This window comes from Poecilia reticulata, linkage group LG11 (assembly GCF_000633615.1).
Source record: "Poecilia reticulata strain Guanapo linkage group LG11, Guppy_female_1.0+MT, whole genome shotgun sequence".
NCBI classification, from domain to species: domain Eukaryota; kingdom Metazoa; phylum Chordata; class Actinopteri; order Cyprinodontiformes; family Poeciliidae; genus Poecilia; species Poecilia reticulata.
In genome coordinates this window covers 11322802-11340245 of record NC_024341.1, presented here as the reverse complement: position 1 = coordinate 11340245, position 17444 = coordinate 11322802, and the positions used below count along the sequence as shown (strand labels likewise).

Sequence of the window (17444 nt, the reverse complement as noted above, 5' to 3'; positions counted from 1 at the left end):
TATATATATATAAATACAAATACAGATATGTAGATTTAAATTTATTCATTTTTCAAACCAGATGTTTTCACTCACTGTATAAAAACACACATTTTTTGGTAACACTTTATTTGAAGGGGTGTGCATAAGAATGACATGACGCTGTCATAACCATGACATAACACCTGTCATGAGCATAATGAAGTCTTTATGAATGTTTATGACAGTTGTCATGAAGTGTCATTCGGTAAATAATGACACTTTTAATGCAAAGTTGCATTGAAAGTCCATTAAAAATGCCAACTTTGCATGATTTTGTAAATTATGATAATTTAACGCAAAGCTTAAATTATTAGCTTTACTCTTGGTCTAGGTAGCTTTTGTTTCTCTGCTGTTAAGTCTTGACAATAAACTTCCTTCTTAGCTCATTACAAAAAAAGTATCATTGCTTGTTCTTTTTTTTTTTTTTTTTTACAACAATCACCATGTCATGCAAACTTTTTTTATGTGGTCAAAGTCCTATCTGGTCCATGTGTTGATATGTTGCTTTAATATTTCCATATATGTTTACTTATAATGCCATCTATTCTGTAAAGTGCACCAGTCCCTCCTGCTGCAAATCAGACACACAAGATGATGCTAAGCAAGTAAACTCTATAAACATCTGTGTTCCAATAACGCATAATGGTAAAATTACAAACACTTAGCATTATGGCTACCAACGATAGCACTCAGAAGAACAGTCAGTCACCTGGTTTATTAAATATGTACATTTTTGGAAATAAAGCTATACATTTCTTCAAGGAAAACATTATTAACACTCATTTTAATTAGCTTGACAAATATTTGAGGTCTTCTTAAAATATGTTTTAATTAAAATGCAGCATTACACACGAGTGTATTTTTTCTGTCTGCCCAAGTGTTACATTTTTAGCTCACTAAGGGAGGCAATAAGGTTGTAATTATGTATTGGTTGTCCATTTCCAGTCATATTCAACAAATATTATTTAAAAGTTATTCTAATTCAGAGACAATTTACTAAGTAAAAAGCATTTTAAAGGCAAACTACACACAGACGGATGTTATCAAACTTTTATTTCTCTTTTGTTTTATTAAGGAATAAAACAAAAGACAGATATGTGTGCTTAATGAACATAAGCTTATCCTCAAAAGATACTTTTGACAAAAGTTTTAATTTATTGAATATGATTGGATATGGGAATGTTTGATGGCACAACAAGTACATTCTGATTTAAGGCGACTCACCGGGTTGCTGGCCACCACTTTGGGATTGTTGACCACGGTGACAAGGTAGATGATGGTGAGGGCAGAGTTCAGCACATAGGAGCAGAACAGGTTCTTGTGGAGGGTGATTCGTTGACAGCTCAAACTCCTGTGAGATGCAATAAAATGTCGGACATCAATATGCAGACCTACCTGAAGTTGCTATTGTGATGGGGGGAAAAAAACACACACACATCGATATCAAACAAATTAAAAAACATATTTCTTGCTTTAATTGGAAAAATGTATTGAGCAGTATCATGTAAGTTTTCAGCTGTGAATAGAAGTGAGCTATAACTGAAGTGAAGCTACTTTTTATTTATGTATTTTTTACGCTTCTCTCCAGACTGTCACCTGTCCTGAAAGTGTTTGGATCACATCCTCAACTAAGCTGAACCTGATTAGTTTTATCTGATAAAATCTGGCAGCCATGACTTAAGAGTTGTAAATAAGTGAGACGTGTAGTGACGCGCCATCAGATACCACATCGAAGACTAAACATCTGGATCTTATAATAACAGATGAAGACTTCTGGATTTTAAGGGCTTTGGCAAAAATATGTGCAGTCTTGTGTTAAAAGAAAACGTTGTCTTTGAGGATTTTGATATTTGTTGGTGACTTTTTGAGTTTTGGGATTACGCACCTACCATAAATTAGGTGTGCTGATTTATGCTGCGCATAAACTGTTGGAGCTAATCATCTTCTCTGAGACACCTCATCATTACAAAAAAAAAAAGAATTTTATAGTAAAAAACTGAGGTTTATTTATTTTTTTACTCTACTTTTTCCCAGTTTGCATATTCTACATTTACATTAATTCAGATATTTCCCTACTAAAATAAAGTGCAGACAAAAATGGCTCTGCTCCTACATTCTGCAACTTTATGTATCTCTTCCAGAAACCTGGCTTGTTATTCTGAACTATAATGAATATGGATTTAGGCAGAATCTAAATTAATTGCAGGACATTTCCCCTTTGGGAAAAAAAAAAAAAAGCCGTTCATCTCTGTGAACATTTGTAATGAGGAATGCACTCAGGTGCATATGTTTCAAATAAGAGGCAATCCACCAATGCATTCAGCAGACATCCTGACTCCTTTACAGCGGCAGATTTATACACGAACATTAATTAAATGTACTGCATGAGAAAATCAACCAATTCCAGGCTGATGATCCCATTTTAATTTTAAGCAGCAGCAGTGCTAACACCTTATACAAATCTAAAGCATTTACATAATACAAAATATTTGCCCGAGTTAAAAAAAAAAAGATGTTATTGAAACAGTTATCTTAATCATAATCAGAAGCGAGCAGCGCTGCAAAACATTCTGCGTACGGCTGTGAGGTGAGCATTTAAATTCCCATCACTATATGCTGCTTTGGTCGAAGCTCGGAGACGATTATGCTGACTACAGGAACCAGAATGTTCCTCTTGCTGATGAAGTAACAACACCACCTGTGTGGCCCTTGTGTATCTGTCGGATCCACTTTTGATGATGAAAATGATTGACCTTTAGGGGGCAGAACTACGGGGTAATTAAACCTAATTGATTCATATATGCAGGATGGGAACGCAATATCGAATTGCATCAATTACCTGAAGTAGAAGAAGATGGCCAGAGAGATAAGCAGGGAGGCTATGGATAAAGCGTGGCCCACAATAGCCATGTAGAACAGGATGTAAGCCGACTGTAAGGACAAAACATTATGTTAGATAAGGAAAAGGCTGGAGACACAAATGAAGTAACAATCATTTTTATAACGCTGCGTCCGTCATTGGAAAGCTTTTGATCAATTTTACAATGTCGCCATTTTAATCCCTCAAAATGATTAAAAAGCCAAAATAAGTTAAAAAGATTCTTTAGTGTTTTTCCGTGTCTCCTGATGTCCTGATTATCTGGCTCACCGTAATGCGTTTCAGCTGCACCGACTCGCCTCCTGTGTACAATCATCTGTAACTTATGTTGTCCTACTTATTCTGTAACCACCTGTTTTCTGACCGACAATTAGTGTCATAAGCTTTTTTGTTTTTCCCTCAATCATTAATTGATTTTATATATTTCATTCAAAATGTGTAAGAATCCTCAGCCTGTTTGAGCTTGGTCTCCAAATATGAATATTTGGAGAAAGAAAAAACAAAAAAAAAAATACTAAAAGTATTGTTATAGGCAATGCAGCTGAAAATGTATAGTAGGTGACATCTAGGTCCAGTTTTATAAGAGATGTGTTGTTTACAGTCTGACACTGCAGCCAGATGCTGCACCTAATAAAAAAAAAAAACAAAGTCTGGGCTTCTGTCTTTACAGCCCAGGGGACAGAAAGCCGTGAAAAATTTGATTGCTTTGTTCCAATAAATGTAAAGTTTGCAAACAGAACCTGCCGCAACTAACTGTCCTGTCTATGAGATAAGGAGACAGCTGAACACAAACGGGTAATCAGGAGCACTTAACCAATTTGTACTTTAATCTTTGTTCTCCAATAAACATCGCCGTAACAGCGTCACGTCAGTTTAACGCAGCAATGCATTTTAGCAACTATGTATGCCATAAAATTTGTATTTCTTCCCACCTACCCAGACTCAAACTACCAGAGGCCTCAGAGCACAAAAGAAAAAAAAAAAACGAATTCCCACTGCTGCCTCCATGCAGTAGATTTAAAATAGTGAGATCTCATAAATCACCTTTAGTTTTGCCTTGGTGTTTTCATTGCAGAGTGTGTAGTTTGACCATGTCCTGTTGGTATCCGGGTGGCGAAACCATTGCCCGTCCTCCCCGCAATACTTAGTTGCCTTCTCTGAAAGCAAGTTAATCAACGTGATCAAATCGGCAGACCTTTAAAAAAAAAAACAGACTCCTGCCTCGCGCCGTGTACCTGTGGGGTCGAAGTCATCGAAGTAGTTGGGGCAGTTTTGGGATGTGTAAGTTCCAGCTGGGGTATCTTCCCAGCACAGCCAGCCGTCCCAGTTCCGACTGCAGTACGAACCTGTTGTAAGGACCGAACAACAACTCTCAGATTCACAGGAGAACCAAACAAAAAAAAGAAAACAGAAAAAAAAGACTTAATTGCATTTCAGCAGCTGTTCCCCCTACCTGATTTGTTGTAAGGTGGATCTCTGTTAATTTTCTCAAAACATTTGTACTGGTTGTCAAGGATTTTTTTCCGCACAATTTCCCGATTCTTTTGTTGGACCTCTGGACTCTCTGTGGCTTCACTGATGAGATCCACCTCAGTGTTTCGGGAGAACTGCGCAGTCCCCTAAATTTCAGTAAAAGTTTACATCATTACCATTATCACATGAAAACCTATGAGATACGTCAACCAAAATTACACAACAAAGTATGTACATTTCCCAAAACGATATAATGAAAGAAGTAACATGTTGGCACGGGTAGTTACAATTGCGCAGGCATACCAAGGTTTTGTATGTGACTTGAAACCTTTTAAAAAAGGTAAAATGGCTCACTGCCCAGGGCTGCATTTTTATGGGGACAGCACTGCTTCTCCAAATAGAGAAATTTAAAAATACATTTAAAAAATACATAACGTTCTGATGGTTGCTCGCCAACTTAATGTCCTTTTACTTATTTAACTGGGAGTCCAGTCAACAGAGATTTGGTGTTTTTGGTGTATTTTACAAACAGTAAAAAAAATCTGAATGGAGTTAATGATAACATGACTTTGCCTGTAAATTAAAGGGCTATTCTCCAGTTTTATTTATTTTTTTAAGAACTCTTGAAGGTGTGATAGCTCTAAATCCAATCTGACAGGCCTAAACAAGTCACATTTGAACCGCATTGTTCTAAACTGAACAAAGATTAACAAAAATGCAGTTTGAGCGTTTAAAAAAAAAAACAACTAAATATGACCATATTTAGACTTGTCAAGCTTCACATCACCAATCCAACTCTGCTACAGGTTAAGCCGAGTGTCCTGGCCGAGATAATTATTTAGAAAATCTTCCGTCTGTGGCAGAACCAAATTTATGTGACTTCGTATGAATTTACTTGAATACAGTGATCATAGAATTATGAGCGAAGATGCCTGGTTAGAAAGCTGTCTAATTTAAACAGATCTTCATGCCTCAAATCCTCACGTCACTCCGGTTTTGCCCCGAGACGTCTCATTGAGGAGCGCTCTCGTATCTGTGTCACTTTGATGCTTCTTTCAAGAGGCGTTTCTTTGGCAACGAGAGCTGCTCCACTTCCTAACTTCGGATTCTCATTTAGCATGCAAACAAGAAGTTGAATGGTGAGAAAAGGAAAGACAAAAATCAGCAGAGCGCTTTCGATTATTTTTGTTTCACCCCTATGCTTGGCCGCTGGAAGACTGCTGGTGAAATGCAATTTCTAAATGAATCTTCCTTTATTAAATCTGTCCTTCCTAACTAGGAAGTCCAGGCTTTATCAAATGATGCTCCTTCTCTAAAAGTGTGACGTAAGACTGCTCGGACGCATTGCAAGACCTTTTTACATCAATAATAAATGGAACGAGTGGAAATGGATGATTCTATGAACACATTAGTTATCCAGAGCTCAGTGGTGGCCATGCATGACAAATTGGGAGATACTTTATAGTTTATGCAACTCAGAACAAGGAAAGTAGCACTGATCAGTTCCATTGATTCCCTTTGAGACACAGGGGTGGGGGCTACTGTCAATGTCTTATTTATATGTTTATATGTCTAATTTAATTGCACATTGGAGACTGGTGAAAAGCAATTTCAAACTTCTGTGTTAACCCCGTTGCATAGATCTTTGACAATAAACTACGCCTGACTTGACTTGACTTGAGATTGGCCATAAAGAGGAATTAAATGTATGAAAATGAAATGAAAAAACTGGGACAGTTGCAGTTTACATATTTAGTCATATTTAAGCAACAATAACCAAGTGTAACAGCAGGAGCGTGTTTATCCACACAGTTGTCTTCTTAATAGTTAATTGTAGTGGTAATAGTAGTAGAAACAGAGCAGAGGAGTAATAGATATGGAGGAATAGATATAGTGAAGTCCACTATCAAAGCACACAGGTAATAGTAAAATAAAACATTTAACTTACAAGAAATTAGATGTAATTTTCTTTTTCTTTTTTTTCTTTTTTTACCTTTTATTTAATCTTCAGCTTATTTTGACTGGTCATCCAAACAACTTCCTCTCTTTCCTCCTTCCATCAATCTGTTTTCCTTCTCACTTCAACTCTTCTATCAGTTTTCCCATTTTCTTCTGCTCTCATTCATCATTTTTTCCTCAGTCTTTCTATTTTCCACCCGTCTCCCCTTCCATCAGTCTTTCACTATTTTAATAGACGTAATGTCATAATATCCCCAAACATTAGAATGTGTAACATAAAAAATAAGTTTAGTTTAATAAAGGCAATTTGATTTTTTTTTTCTTTTACTTTTTGAATTTGGTTATTTTTAGATGAGAAACTGGGACCTCTCTAATATAATATAAATATTAGCGCAGTTTCCTCAGGTGACGAAATGCCAAAAATCCTGTAAAATAGCTATTTTCATTTGGAGGTAGAAGCTGGTGATGACAGACAAAATGATCTCACAGTCCATGTAGTTCCGGCCGGCAGCCGGTAGCTTGGTTTGGTCCCTGATTTCCCTGGAAATCAGGGACCAAACCAAGTATTGACAAATGTTCAAAGCAAAGTAAGTTCTGACCAAATATCAGTTACTGAAACCAAGTCAGATTATTATCAAAAGAGAGAAAAGCTAGCTAGGATAACTATGGCCTGTCAGCGCTGCTAGCATCTCCCTGTGCAAATAATCTCAGCAGTGAAATACACATTTACTAAAGCTTCATGGAGGTCATATAGTGAATCTGATAATCCTTTAGAAATAAATGATAAAGTACAAGTGCCTAAGGCGAGGTGGTGATACAACAATATGTCAGTTTTTAACATCATGTTTTAACAATCACAACACTATTTAAAACCAGGCAACATTGACAAAATGCAGCGTGGGTTTTATGCTTACATCTGAAGAGGCTTTATTTTGTAGCAAAAACACTTAGCTGCCAGACTTTTTAAAAGCTACACAAAATGATTAAGTTAAATATTTTTAAAAACCCAAAAAAACATTGGGTAATAGTTTTCTTGTTGGCTCTTCAAAATGTATACATTAACTATCTGATCAGATGTTTCTTTAGGTTAAGTGAGAACAACTTGTAGCATTCTGAACATTTAAAGGTTGATGAACAATAAAAATGGGTTAAAAGTAGGCGCAATAATGGCAGTGTCTCTGGGTAACGTTTACCTAGGTTGTTTTGATGACACATGCTTTGGTGGAGGTTCAGTTTATTTATTCTTTACTTGATCTTGTCAGTGAGGAAAGTCACTTTAACATTAAAAAGAGGAAATTACCCTCAATATCTCCAGGCTGTCGTCAACACACAGCGTATAATTAGTCCAAGTCACGCCGCTCGCTGGATGGCGAAACCACTGCCCATCTTCTGCACAGTACTTTGTAGCCATCGCTAGAAATTAAGAGACACTTTTTTATTATATAGAACACTATATATAGATTATATACATGAACAGATTAGTAAGAGAGTGAAATCGATTTCTTTTACCTGTGGGGTTGAGGTCAGAAAAATAATCAGGGCAGCTCTGAGAGGCAAGGGTACCTGCCGGTGTGTCGTCCCAGCACAGCCAGCCGTCCCAGTTACGACTGCAGTACGGCGCTTTAACAAACCCACAACAGCATTAAATAGCTGTTTCAGGGACACCTGTTGGTATTGTCAAGCATGAAGCTTTACCCGTAAAGACCACGTTAAAAATTTACCTGTTTTGTTGAGTGCTGGGTCTCGTTTCATTTTTTGCAGACATTTCTGTTCATTTTCTTCCACTTTGAGTTTCTGTGGAGAAAACACAGTTTTAAAATGCGAATAAGGTGGACTTTCACTAAAATAACTTGTGCGATAAATTCAAGAGGTGCACTGTGACATCATCATCCACTGACAAAAATCCGTCAGTTTTCGTTTAGCTGATGACCAGGCAGTCGGAGACTTAAAGAGAGTACCTTTCTCTGACCAGTGAATGTGAAAAGACTTCAGGTTAATTATTTGTGGAATCAGTGAGGCGTTTATAAGAGCTTATCTAAAATAAATTATTTTCATCTACGTGTTGAGGTCGTTCTAAAACTCATTGAAGAGAGCAAAGGAAAGCCAGGCTTGCAGCAGATAACAGGAAGGTGCGAAGCTGCCCAACATATGTCTGCAACCCAAAATTATGGATTTAGAAACGTTTGCAGCTTTTTGGAAATGTAATGCTTCCAGTGAATATGTACAATTTGGAGGTGTACACCGTGCTTATTTGTAATGGTAACCATAAACCCAGCATCTTATTATTTGCCTTAATATGATGCTAGAGGAAGTTAATTTTAAATGGCCAACTCTATAATTATTGTTTTTATTTTAAAAATGAATTTATAGGGAATGCTGAACTATAACTGGGCTGATGTTGCCCCTGCTGTTACAGGAAACAAATAATGGTTGTTCATGACAAGAAGGTTGAAAAAAAAAAACTAATTTTGAAAAATTTTTTCACATTAAAGAAAAATCAAAAGCATAACCAAAATCAGTGATCATTGCATCTCTTATAAACAGACATTACCGCTGGCCTCTTGGGCCTCTTGTCATCTGTTGTCATACAGAGTGTGTAATTGGTCCAAATTTTATTGCTCGCTGGATGACGAAACCACTCTCCATCTGCTCCACAGTACTTTTTTGCCTGTTCTGTAAAGCAGATGTAATTTAATACGTTTTTTTGTTTTTTTTTTTACATAAAAAAAATAAAACCTCTTGAGTGTTGCTTCTCACCTGTGCGGTCAAAGCTTACAAAGTAATCAGGACAGTTCTGGGATGCATATCTTCCTGCCGGCGTATCGTCCCAGCACAGCCAGCCATCCCAGTTCCTACCGCAGTGCAAGCCTGCCACACCACATCACAAACATAATGAAAGCATATTTAAACCTCTCGCAGATGTAGGATTAAAAAAAATAATAATAAACCGTGTCAAGTACCTGATTTATTATACGGTGGTGCGTTCTTCATTTTCTCTAGGCATTTGTTTTCATTTTCAAGAATAATCTTTTCTGTTCTGACCCACATGGCTTCTGTGGTTGGCTCTCCTGCCGCATCCTTTAAAAAACTAATTTCCTTTTGGAAGCAAAAAAAAAAAAATGACAAGCAGCTGCTTTGTTTACATGAAAAGTTGCACAAGCTGTCTCATCTTTCTATTGTTTCTAGGCAAAAATCCAATAAACGGTTACCTCTATTTTGCTCTTTAAAGGTGGTCCACAAGCGCAGCCCGTTTGGACCCAGTTGCCTGATTTGTCACAATATTTGGTCACATTTTCTGCAGAGAAGTAGAAAAGAAGTGGCACACAGTGTAAGCAACCAGTAACTTTCCAAACTGATTTATTCGCAGGCATTTTTTTTTTTCCTTTTCTATTTCAGCGAGAGATTTAGTAGAGAGTGTATGCTTTGGATGCCTCGCTCTGTTATTTTTCATCAGTAGCATATTGGCATAATCCTGACATGGCGAATCTTGGCAGTACCAGAAAACTATGATTAATTCACCTTGGCACGCAGCATCAAACAGAATGTTTTCCACCTTTGGAGTCATTTTTCTGGCAAATTCTCAAATGTCAAACTTAAAAAAAAAAAAGAAAAAAAAAAGACATATACAAGAGATCCGTGACGAGAATGAGATCACATTATTCCTGACAGAGGCAGCAACAACAGCTTAGTCCTGGCTGACAGCTCATCAACTGCTCGCGAAATGAAATCCCCCTCCCGGCATCGGATCGGGAGTACGAGCTTTCAAATGGTCCATATGGGGACTCTTAGAGTCACAGACATTTCTAGTAGGATCCCTCATGAGCCAGCTCGTACAAAAACAACCAGTCGGCTTCCTCATTCATATTCTCTCTCCCCATCCATCTCTCCGGCTCCAGTTTTCCTGCCTTTATTCCTCTCCTGTTTTTTTTCCCCTCCACCTACTCCTCATTCATCTCTCTGTCCTCTACCTCACCTCCCCTCTCTTTGTCATGCTGCATCTCCTAAATCATGACATGACCCGACTCTGGATCTCTTCAGCTAGACACTGCTGAGCCTCGAATTATCCGCGATGTAAAAATTTTACATTCTGCGAAAACCAGCGGTCCTGCAAATCAAGCATTAACCTTTCTTACATAATCGAAGTCCGCGGTCTATTCCGGCTCAAATAAATGCCCGTATTTATTCAGTCCGGCTGATCTGATAATGATTTACCTTTTATCTGATGTGGACATCTCTTGTAACCGACTGTCGTTTAAATGGCGTGTTGGGAAAAGGTAGCACAAAGAAGCATGTGTTACTTTTTTATGTTTGAACTCAACTAGTACGTCTGCGAGAAGCAGCTGACCTGTCTCAAGTGATAATAGTCCAAAGCATATGGTCAAATCAGCACAGCCATAAAATAATAGTCATTACATAACTAAATCATAGAAAACCCCATAGACTGAGTGGAAAGAGGATGGAGGATTTTTGAATGAATTTAGAGAGAATGATTAAAGCAATATTGTTTGCTTTCAAGTTGGTAAAGGTTGAAATTTGCACACAAAAAAAATGTTAAATTTGCAAACAGTTATTAACAGCAATGATTTCAATAAACAATTGAATCTTTTCAAATTAACATTTTCAGTTTGAGATTGTACTCCTGCAGTGATTTACTTCAAGGTTTTTTACAACTCTCCACCAAAGACGCCAAGAATTGTGAAAATGTTTTCAACATTGGCACAGGGTTTTCAATTATATGACTGTGCCTCCTACCAAGCCTTAATAAATTATCCAATCACTTGTTATGTCTTTATTTAATTTGTTTGGTTTCGGTGAGAACTGACCGGACAGGTTTCCTCAGAAATTTAGGAGACGATTTGCAAACAAAGGCTGCACAGAGTTCACTCTGAAAAAACTGTAAATTGTAGCTATAAATCCTTTGCATGGAAGTACATAAGAGAGGTGATGTTTACCAAAGAGTAAGCATCACCTCTCACTTCGTCGAGCTCCACTGACCGCCCATAGTCGCTGCTATCAAAGTCAAGTCGCTGTCAGCCAGCAAAGTGCCCAATAAAATAGCTGCCATCTACTTGAACGCTCTCGCTAAGGGATCGTCCGTTAGCACCTGTAAGAGACTCTATAAGATATTTTACCACAAAACAACTTTTCAGAGAACACTTCCTACTCTAGCACCTACCCTGTGCCCCCTTCTGCCAAATGCACAAACATCCATGAAACTTATCGAAAGGTCAATTCATTAGAGTTGTTTTTTACTCAAGGGCATGGTGAGTCACTAAACAAATTACACGTTGCTGCAGCTGCTCTTATGATGGATACTGTGCAGGTAACTTTATTGAATAAACTTCCAAGATAACCCAAAACCAGACAATTGAAAAATCCCAGCTGGTGTAGGAGAAAGCGGTGTGTGAAACCCCTAAGCAAAACCATTTTTATCTTAGAATTTGACATGTTAGAATGCAACACAAGATTAATGAATCTAACATCATGGAATGTGAAAATAAGTAGCTGTAAAATAAGACGTGGTAGAATTAGCATTATGAGAAAACAGGGCATTGAAAGAAGGTAAGGAGCTATGCTTGTGTTACAAACTCTAAATCTGACTTAAATCAGAAAACATCAGGGTTTCAAGAGCAGATGAAGTGGTGGAGGATTCCATCGTTATGGACACACACACACATGCACGCACACGCAACCGCACACACTGCATTGGTGTGTAAAAATGTAGTTCAACAGGAACCAGTTTCCAGCTGGTTGTTCTACTCTAGTGAGAAAAGCAGAAAACGTACCGGTTGCACCGAGGTCAGGGTGATCTGGACACTGCAGAGTTACCGATTCCCCAGCCGGCGTCTCATTCCAGCACAAAAACCCGTCCCACATTGGAGCGCAGAACAGACCTCAAGAGCCAAATCAGTATAATTATAAACACATTCACTTTGCCTGGGTTTTTCATTGTGTGTGCTGACAAAAAGTACGACCGAAAAAAACTCAGATCACTTGTGCTTAACCACTGCCATCACCACCAACCTTCTTAAAAAATGTTACGCTTTCACCTTTGCAAAAGTATTTTAATTCAAACTTTTTTCTTTTTTTTTTCTTTCATCCAAACCAAAAACGTTAATGTATTTTCTTGGATTTTATGCAAGTAGTAATGCTCAGTTGTGAAACAGAAGGAAAACGGGTCTCAAATGGGTTTGTTAAAAAACATCAGCAACATCGCGAAGATCAGCATCATCAAGTAGGATGTGGCTGTAAAACATCCCAAAGCTTAGGGCATCTAGCAAGGTGCTGCTCAAACCATCATTTCAAAATGGAAAAAGTGTGGCACAAAAACCCAGACAAGTCAGAATGAGACCGCTGCCTGAAAACTGCTGGTATTTTGGGGTGTTGNGGGGGGTGTTCCCACATTTAGACGGCACCACCAAGGCACTAAATGGCACTGTTATTTTTTTTCATCTTGTCAAATGCAGGCGCTTTTGACCCTCATTTTCTACCTGATTGTAAATAGCAACCCATCTCTGTCTCCATATGAACAAACTGTTCATGCAACACATATATTCTTTATCAGAAATTGTGATAAGCTGAACAGGTTAAGTAGAACAACACAGCCCAATGCTACCCGCCATTGTTTTTGTTGCTATCTGCAGAGTAACAGAAAAGTTTCACTCCGAGACCTGGTTTGAAAAAAATGCCGGTGTGAGCGATTCCGGTCACTGGTGTTGTGCAAACGAACGGCCGGATCGCGACAAAAACGTCAACGGTTTATCTGAAGAACGATTCGGTGTATGCGCGCAGGGCCTAAACCCGATTCTGAATCTGTGGCAAGACTTGGAAAATTGTGTTCACAGACACTCTACCTAATGTCTTATTGAGCTTTTATGCAGGGAAGAATGTTAAAAAAAAAGTAGTTTGAGCTGTTCAAAGCTGGTGTGAAATTCCAGTAGTTTGTGACAAAATCTGAATAAAAATTCAAGAGGTTTGAATTGCATTTGCAAACCATCATTTATCTGTCACAGTCTCTTGAGTGGTTTGATGTTTGCCTCTCACCGGTTCTGTTTTGTTGGGCATCTCCTTTGGATGACTCGACACATCTGTGTTGACCTTGGCTCGGCGCCTTCTCACTCTGTCCCATCCCGGTGCTCAGTCCGGGACTGACTGATGTGTCTGAGATTGTTCCAGCGTCTGCTGCCTCCCTGAGCTGCGGAGAAAAAAAAGAAATCAGATATGTTCCCCATTTACATTCCCTCCACAGCCAGGAACACGATAAAGTGTAAAAATCATCCTCGGCAGCAGCGGTGAGGTCTTCAAATGTTTCACTTTGCAGAAAAAAAACAAGCTTGAATAAAGATGCGCGTCTTTACAAATGATGGCATTTTAAACGGAGGAAGTGCATCTGGAAAGTTCGCTGAAAGCTGCTCTGATCACAATTTCTCTGATTTCAAGTGCTGGTCTCTCTCCAAGTGTGTGACTCATTAAAATGTGTTTCGGATCACACAAAAGAAGTTAAGCAGCTGTTTTTTTTTCTCCTCCAAATGAATCATATCTTTGCCCTATTGTTTGCATTTGGAGGTAGAAGTAAAATGAAAAGGTGCTGTATGAAATGCTGATTCGATCGTGCTGCTCACTGAAGGATAAAGAACTTATATTGGTGTGACTTATCTTAATCTCACTTTTCTGGGGGGCGAAATCTAAGCCTCTCCCGAGTGCCAGGCTTATGCATTTGCATTTCATGAATTATTTGAAGAATTTAAATACTTTGCCAGGATCATGTCCAGCTTTTATCACAACTGAGGAGCTTCTTCAACCCGACTCTTTCCAGAGGAGCCAGAGTGACGTCCTTACCTCTCTTGATACAAAAAAAAGCTTGCAAAAGACGAAAAAAAAGAGATAAAAGTACCGTCAAAAACAGGATGTCCCATGTAGCAGTTTAGCAGCCGTACATATGATGTCACTCCAAGCATTGAAGTAAATGACGTCATACATACGACCACCAGGCTACCACCAATATCAGAAAAAGAAAAAATCTTCTTTCTCTTTTGAAAAAAAAACTCACGTCAGGCATTTCTTCCTTTATTACAGCGTCTTATTCCTCCTGAATTAAATAAAAACAGCATTTTAAACAACATAAAATTACAATCCACAGCAACATTTACATTCGATCAGAAGCAAAGCACCTGGAATGTTCCAATGTTGCACCCGATGTTGAAACAAGTTGTTAATTAAAACAGTGAAATTAAATTTATAGAGAGAGGGAGCTAGGTCCATAAAAAAAAAAACATTAAACAAAATTGAAATAATAACTGAAAAAGTCATTTATTTCCATTGTTCGGTTTAAAAAGAAAATTCGTGAAGTTATATATTAATTTTTTCTTTGTTCCTGTTAGTTTTAATGATTATTAATTTATCAGCAAGGATCTCGATATCTCACGATTGCTTTCCAACAGCTTGAGCTCTGAAGCGCTGACTCTAGCTGCAGTCCAGACCTAACAAATCTGCTCCAGTCTCAAATATCCTTTAAAGTTCTCCCAAGGCTAGGGTTATTCCTTCCACTCAACTTTCTATTAATATGCTTGGATAAAGCCCTCCCTCTGTGAACAGGTTTATCTTTATTGTTGACCTTTTGTCCTCCCTGTGGAGGGTGTCGGTGTCTGTCAGCTCAACATCTGTGAGTTCAGCAGTCTTCCCTATTAACGGTTAAGCCGTAACACAACATGTAATTTCTATTACAAAGCTGCTGTTTTCTTTTTTTTCTTTTTCTGAGAAGTTAAACTTTGGGTTTTTCACTTGCTGCGAGCTGTAATCGTTAAAACGACAGCTTCCATATCTTATTGTGTAACCCGTTCATCAGGACATCCGTGGCGTTTGATTGCACCACTCCCGTCAAGTTCCATTTTTTAAATGACGAAACACGGCAAAGTCATCCCTGCGTGATTTGTGGTTCTTCTGTGTGTTACACTGGGATGTTTTACTGACTAGAAAAGAGTCCATTAAGCTAATTAATGCCATTTCTCAAAGAGAACACATTATGACTCAACCCCATAGCGGCGGTGAAGGTTGAGCTGATAGAGCTGAAGATTTATTCAAGAAAAAAAAAAAGCTTTGAGCCAAATGAAGACAAGGCTTAATTTAATACATACTATTTACAATGCAACAACAACAACAAAAAAACATATCAAGAATAACATATATCTTTCTCAATTATCACTGGAAACATCTTTATTTGTATAGCAGCTATCAAACCATTTGTTGTCATTTTGACAATGCGTCCCAAAGCTTGAAGGCCTTCTTACCATCAACGACATTTACCATATCGAAATTATTAATATTACAACCAGTTAAAACAAATATATGCTGGACAAATTAGAAGATCAATTTAAACCTAACTCTTCCAGGGTTATGCACAATTTTGAGCTCAACTTATCTGTTGAGTTGCTGATTTTTTATTTTTGTTTTTTTTAAAACAACAGTGTCATCTTCAACTTCCTGATTTAATTCCACTAAACATTCTGAACACACATGCAGGTTTTCAGTTTTTCTAAATTCATTTGGATGTGGTCAGTTTTGGGAAAAATGGGGGCAAATTGTGAAATGGCCTACATGGCTCACAACACTGGGAGGAATGGCCCACAGGGACGACACCCTGTATTTTTAAGAAAAAAAGGAAAAAGACAGTAATTCATACCCCTGCTTTTTTTGCACATTTATTCTCTGAAATCTTAAGTTTTTATCGTGTAAAGTACGGTAAAAAAATGTGTTATTTATTCATTTTTTATGAACGCATTTTATCATCTGGTTCAAAATCTAAACTGTTCTACAGTTTAAACCTGAGCTCGACTTTTCAACACAAAACACATGGATACTTCATTTTACTTCTGATTTTGAAAAATAAACAAAAACGTAGAAAGAGGATGTTGGCTGTAAAAATTAAGAGATTAAATACAAACTTATTTGTTCGGAAAGCTGCAAATGGTGAATTTCTGCATGTGACTGATTTAGAATAAAAACAGGTGGAAATTGCCCATCCTGATAACAAGATGTTGAAAATAAGTTGGTTTATGCTACACCTTATAGACCTGTGCCTTTTCATAAGAACATCGGTGCATGACACAATTATGTAAACTGTTAAATTAATTATTGTGTAAGTTTTAATTACTAAATAAATTATGCCGCTTTACTTTTGTAGTCATTTCGCACTAAATAATCGTGATACAACAACATTTATTCCAATATATTTTGCAAAACAGAGGTGAGCATTTAATTAAAGCACAGATTTAATACCTTTTTTGTGCCTTCTCTTTGGTAACTGCGGAGTACTATTTTAATGACGATTTGGCTGCAATTAAGAGTTTCAAAATGCAATTTCTGTCCACAACACGAAAACAAATGAATGCGCCACAATCGCAGCATGGGAGTTTCTTTTCTTTTTTTTTTTTTTTTTTTAAATCCGTGTCGATATCAGAACCTGTACGCCCAGGCACTACTCACACAAAAGCAACAAATGCACTCCCCCGAGTCATTCATCTTTCAGTTTCTCCAGCCAAGCTGAGCTAATTAAATAGCCCAAATCATAACGGTGAGTGGAAAGCAATCATGAGACATTGAGATTCTTGCTGATAAATGAAACCATCCGACCAAAACATATTGCATCTCCCTTTAATGGAAATTGAACGCTCTGCACATGTGCACGGGATATAAAATAGGAAGGGCTTTGAGGACTTTGCAAAGTTAAATAATGAGAGCCGAATGAAAGCTCACCACCAGAAGAGACCAAACAATCCACAAGGAGCCTGCACACCTCATATCGTCCGCACACAGGTAAGTCCCTGGAGGAAGAACAGAGAAGAGCGACACGTCAAACCTGTTAGAGAAATAATTTATCTGCAATGAGATGACTGAGAAAAAAACCCCAATGTTTTGTTATTTTTAAAATTTTATTTCAGATCTCTCTTGAGAGAAAACATCCACAGAACCAGTCATCAGAAATGGAAAATACTGCAGCAGAACGAATGCAGTTTTTGGAACATGTAACGCTTCTCTGTGTGCATCTAAAAAGCAGACACACACACACACACACACACACACACACACGCACACACACACACACACACACACACAC

General features: G+C 37.8%; 1 protein-coding gene across 2 annotated transcripts in view; it reads right to left on the bottom strand.

Moving 5' to 3' along the window:
* The window catches only part of calcr (calcitonin receptor), a 68094-nt gene that overhangs the window by 16467 nt on the left and 34183 nt on the right, over positions 1–17444 (bottom strand). For both annotated transcript variants that reach the window (XM_008421736.2, XM_017307579.1), the window contains exons 2-16: positions 17084–17151; positions 13376–13526; positions 12118–12225; positions 9541–9626; positions 9292–9427; positions 9089–9199; positions 8883–9004; positions 8053–8125; positions 7841–7951; positions 7632–7744; positions 4353–4518; positions 4135–4245; positions 3944–4056; positions 2861–2952; positions 1246–1372 (exon numbers count right to left, since the gene is read on the bottom strand). In XM_008421736.2, the coding sequence (XP_008419958.1) occupies positions 1246–1372; positions 2861–2952; positions 3944–4056; positions 4135–4245; positions 4353–4518; positions 7632–7744; positions 7841–7951; positions 8053–8125; positions 8883–9004; positions 9089–9199; positions 9292–9427; positions 9541–9626; positions 12118–12225; positions 13376–13526; positions 17084–17128 (1665 nt within the window). In that variant the 5' untranslated portion in view covers positions 17129–17151. The remainder of the gene's footprint in view (positions 1–1245; positions 1373–2860; positions 2953–3943; positions 4057–4134; positions 4246–4352; positions 4519–7631; positions 7745–7840; positions 7952–8052; positions 8126–8882; positions 9005–9088; positions 9200–9291; positions 9428–9540; positions 9627–12117; positions 12226–13375; positions 13527–17083; positions 17152–17444) is intronic.